The sequence below is a fragment of the Lampetra planeri genome, chromosome 7, assembly GCF_965212315.1.
Source record: "Lampetra planeri chromosome 7, kcLamPlan1.2.h2, whole genome shotgun sequence".
In the NCBI taxonomy this organism is placed as follows: domain Eukaryota; kingdom Metazoa; phylum Chordata; class Hyperoartia; order Petromyzontiformes; family Petromyzontidae; genus Lampetra; species Lampetra planeri.
This window is the reverse complement of record NC_136113.1, coordinates 5,329,654-5,334,039: the sequence shown is the minus strand read 5'-3', so window position 1 is coordinate 5,334,039 and position 4,386 is coordinate 5,329,654. Positions and strand designations below refer to the sequence as shown.

At 54.0% G+C, this 4,386-nt stretch overlaps 1 protein-coding gene across 1 annotated transcript; it reads left to right on the top strand.

Annotated features, from left to right (window-relative positions):
• The first annotated feature begins 345 nt into the window (after nt 1–345).
• LOC144719834 (mRNA decay activator protein ZFP36L2-A-like) lies at nt 346–4,129 on the top strand. The gene is made up of 2 exons (XM_078596071.1): nt 346–640; nt 933–4,129. Exons 1-2 carry the CDS (start codon nt 584–586, stop codon nt 2,139–2,141), a joined length of 1,266 nt encoding a protein of 421 aa, XP_078452197.1. The 5' UTR covers nt 346–583; the 3' UTR covers nt 2,142–4,129.
• The last annotated feature ends 257 nt before the right edge of the window (nt 4,130–4,386 follow it).

Genomic DNA, 4,386 nt, shown 5'->3' with positions numbered 1-4,386 from the left:
AGAGTTTTGGTTGGGGGGGTGAACGAGGAGGAGGAGGAGTTGGGGAGGGAATGACACACAAGCGTCAGGAAACAAGGCAAAGGGGGCAGAGTCCCCGGGCACCGTAAACTCAAAACGAGTTGGACGATTTGTGCGTGGCCGACTTTGGGCGGCGGCCACGCTTTTTCTTTTAACCAATAGCGAGCCAAAGTTATGGTGATTTGAATCGTGGAGAACGATGGGTGACCGGCGTGGGGCGGTGTTCTCGCCACGCATTCGCTAGTCCGCCCACGAACACCTCGAGTGACGCCCATCTCAACCCAAAACCAACCATCCCCCCCGCGCCATCAGCCACTCCAACCACAACCAGAGGGCCCGCCCGCCCGCCCTCACCGCACCCCACCCGGTAGAGAGGCTATTTATCGGCCGCGAAGTTAAACTTCGCGAATTCAGCCCGGCTCAAACAAGTTGCACTAGTTTCTTATTTTATTTAACGCACGCACGCAAAGTTGTCACCGTGTTTGACACCCCTATCCCCACCAACACGCCGTCACTGTATTGGGGAATTAGCGACGTGCGCGCGTGTTTAAACAACAACTCCGCCATGTCTACGGCGCTCCTATCGCCTTCGTACATGGACGTCGGGGACATATTCTACAAGGTAAGAACGCAAACTCGCTTTTCTGTTCTTTCCCATCGCTCTCTTCCTCCGCGCCTGGGCTTGTCAACCAGAAGTCAAATTTGCTCTCCCAACCAACCCCCCCCCCCTCTTTGCAGCCGCTTTCACTCAACCCGCACCACGATGCCCCGGCGCGTGTCGCTCCCAACCCAAGTCTGCGAAACCCCGACAACTTTTTGAAAAGTCGCGTTGCCACCTCTCGCGGGGCGCGCTCTCTCTCTCTATCTCTCCCTCCCTCGTTTTTAAAACAAGCAACTTTAAACTTTCTTTGCAGGAGAACGACAACAAGGGCTTGAACTTAAACGCGCTCGACAGGAGGGCGGTGGGCACACCTACAGCCACGCTCCCACGCCGCCATTCCTCCAACAACATGCTCGCCCTCGCAAACTCCGCGCACGCTTCTCTCTGCGCCAACACCATTGGCGGCGTCGGAGGCAACGGAGGAGGCGGCGGCGGCGGTGGAAACAACAACAAGTTCTCCATGTCCGCGCTCAAAGACAGCACGGCGCTCATGAACAGAGAGAATCGCTTCCGAGACCGCTCGCTGAGCGAGGGCGGCGACCACTCTGCCATGATTTTGGCTCCCAGCGGCAAGCAGCACCAGCAGCAGCAGCAGACGGCTCAGACAGGCGGCGGCGTGGGGATGGTCAACTCGAGTCGCTACAAAACCGAGTTGTGCCGGCCCTTCGAAGAGAACGGCGTCTGCAAGTACGGCGACAAGTGCCAATTCGCGCACGGCGGTCACGAGCTGCGCAGTCTGGTACGGCACCCCAAGTACAAGACCGAATTGTGCCGCACTTTCCACACCATCGGCTTCTGCCCCTACGGGCCACGTTGCCACTTCATCCACAACGCCGACGAGCAGCGCTCGCCCACCTCTCAGCAGCCGCCGCTGTCCCCGTCGCTGGCAGGGAGCGGCCCCCATCAGCAGCGCACCAGGGGTCCTCGCCCACGACTCAACCACAGCGTGAGTTTCGCCGGCTTCCCCAGCGCCGCCATGGCACGACGCCTCGACTCCCCGCCGCCGATGGGGGGGGGCCCTCTCGACAACTCGCTGTCGCTCACGCCTCCGCCCCTGTCCACGGGAGGCTTCTTCGGAGACGACTACATGATGTTGTCGTCGCCGCCAATGTGCACCAACAACACCCCGTTTTCATTCAGCCAGGAGCTGTTCTTCAGTGCGGCCATGTCCGGCGCGGGCACGGGGCTGCCTCTCCACACTGGTGGCGGTGGTGGCGGTGGTGGCGCAAATATTGGCCTCGGTTGTGGTGGTGGTGGTGGTGGTGGCTTGGGGCCCCTGGGCACGCCCGGAGCTGCGCGTGGCCTGTCGGGGTCGCCTGTGTTTGAGGCGTCCCTCGACTCGCTGTCCGACCCGGGGGATGGCTACTCCAGTTCTGGGGCCTCGAGTGGCTCCGAGTCGCCCCTGCTCGATCCCAACCGCAGGCTGCCCATCTTCAGCCGCCTGTCCATCTCCGATGAGTGAAGCGAGCGGTGTTGTCCGGGGGGGTGGGGGGTGCTAATAGCCCCCCACACACACTGCAACCACATCGCTGCCTTGTGTTCGTCTCTGCCCCTTCATACCCCCCAAACCACTACTACCAAGGCTCCCTTTGTGATAAGACCCGGGCCAAAGGCGACGAGGCACATTCTCCCATTCGACGCATTCGTTTTAAAAGGATGGGTTTTGTTGATCCCGAGTAAAATGGTTAGTCCAGGGCGAAGTGTGTAAGGAGTTTTATAAGCGAGATTGCCTTATAGCGCGCACATCGTGGCCTCGTGACAAACACGCAACTTTTTATTAGTACGTATTTGTCCCTCCATAATTACTTGCATTAAAGGTTAAACAGCATTAAACTGCCTATAACGTATATACTGTATGTATACATTTTAGCGTATGGGCGAGGCCACGATCCTATCACCGTATGTGCCTAAACCAGGAGTCGGTGTAATTGGTGTCGGGGATATAAGACTTAACATTGCATGCAGTTGCTAGATCACTGTTTCTTTATAGCAATAATGACGATTGATAGACGAGCAGTTAATTTTTTTGTACAAGTTGAGTACCACGTGAGCCCTGTGTGTTGCCCACGTGGTGGTGGTTGCAAGTTGTTTTTGCCCGTGCCCCCCCCACCGCCAAAGTTTGCCTCCATCGGCCAATTTAATATTTAACCGGTCACGACCCCGAGCTGAGAAAGGTGGTGGTGGTGGGGTGAGTGCCATAACATTTCGCCCAATGCAGTTAATATAGATACTGTTTGCAGCGGCAACAGCCAAAGGCGATCTCGCTGCGTGGGCAAATCTTGCTCGCAAGTTGTTTTTTCAAACTTTCGAGGCCGATGTTTTTTCGAAAATCGGGTGGGTTGGTGGGTTGGGTGGCGCTGGTGGCGCCCTCTGCAGAACAAAGTGGCCTCACGTCGCAGCCGTGGTGGGTTCACGAATACTACGTTGATTGTACACACGAAAATGTTGTGAATCTAACGTTGTTTCTCTTTCTCACACACACACAAACTTTTTCTTTGCTGACGGGAAAAAAAATATGCACTCGCTTTATTGAGTCGTTCTTCCAACCGATATGCTGAGCATTGATTTATTTGTTTTTAACGTTTAGAGTTAATGAACCTTTTTCGCTTGTCAGCGTAAATGAGAAGTTGTGGAGATCCCTATTTAACTTATTTATTATACAAAACGTATCTCTGTTGGTATAAATTTTCTATTTATCAGGTATGATGACGCGACAGATGTATATTCTTTTATGTTAAATTATACTCGCCAGCCTAAATCGATTCTTTTCCCGCAATTTAGTTGCGGGGTGTTTAATGCCCTGCGCACAGGTAATATATATTAAAATAACGCTGAGTTTTGTGCTTTTTGTAACGTTCACCTGGTTATTTTATTGTGAATGAAAAGTTAATTTAAAAGTAATATTTATTTTTCGTTCATTTTGTTTACGATAATCGAACAAGATTGCATGGTTAGCTCTCTTTTTTTGCCTTTGGTGATAGTCGGTGGTGTGTGTGTGTGGATTTACCCCCCCCCCCCCCTTGTAATGACAACCATGCCAAATGAACAAATACTGTACGGGTCCGACCCTGCCGGGGTCGATCGTACCCACCGCGCAGGGGATGGATACCTCCAGCCCCCCCCACATCCCCCTCCAGCGTGCCCCCCCATCCCCCCTCCAGCCCCCCCCCATCCCCCTCCAGCCCCCCTCCATCCCCCCATGCTTCCGTCACTTTTGGTACATTCCAGAGCGTTGCCTTACATATTATAAAATACCAATAGTTACGAATACGTTTTATACGGTCGTTGAAATAATTGTATAATTTTCAAGCCTAACAAAAACTATGCAAGGCATGTTTAGTTCTTGTATAATTTGAGGAGGAGGGGGGTGAGAGTTGTGATTGCGCTGTTCACTACAGTTTGATATAGCCACCATGTTGTATCTTGTAATAAACGTAAAACAAAAATTAATCCCTCCACGCGAAGCGAGTGGGATGTGTTTTATTTGGAGCGTGTTCTGAGCGAGTCTGGGAAGAGACCGGGTGACGCATTCGTGGGCCTGAGAAGGACGCAATAAATCACTTTGAAGCCTTGGGGGGGGGGGGTGAGGCTTGTGAGCGCGCCGGCTGACGTGGCGCTGGGCTGGAGAATGGAGATGTTGGGGGGGGGGAGAGAACTCTGCAGGGGGGGGGGGCGCCGCCTATTTCGCGGTGGTGGTGGGGGGGTCC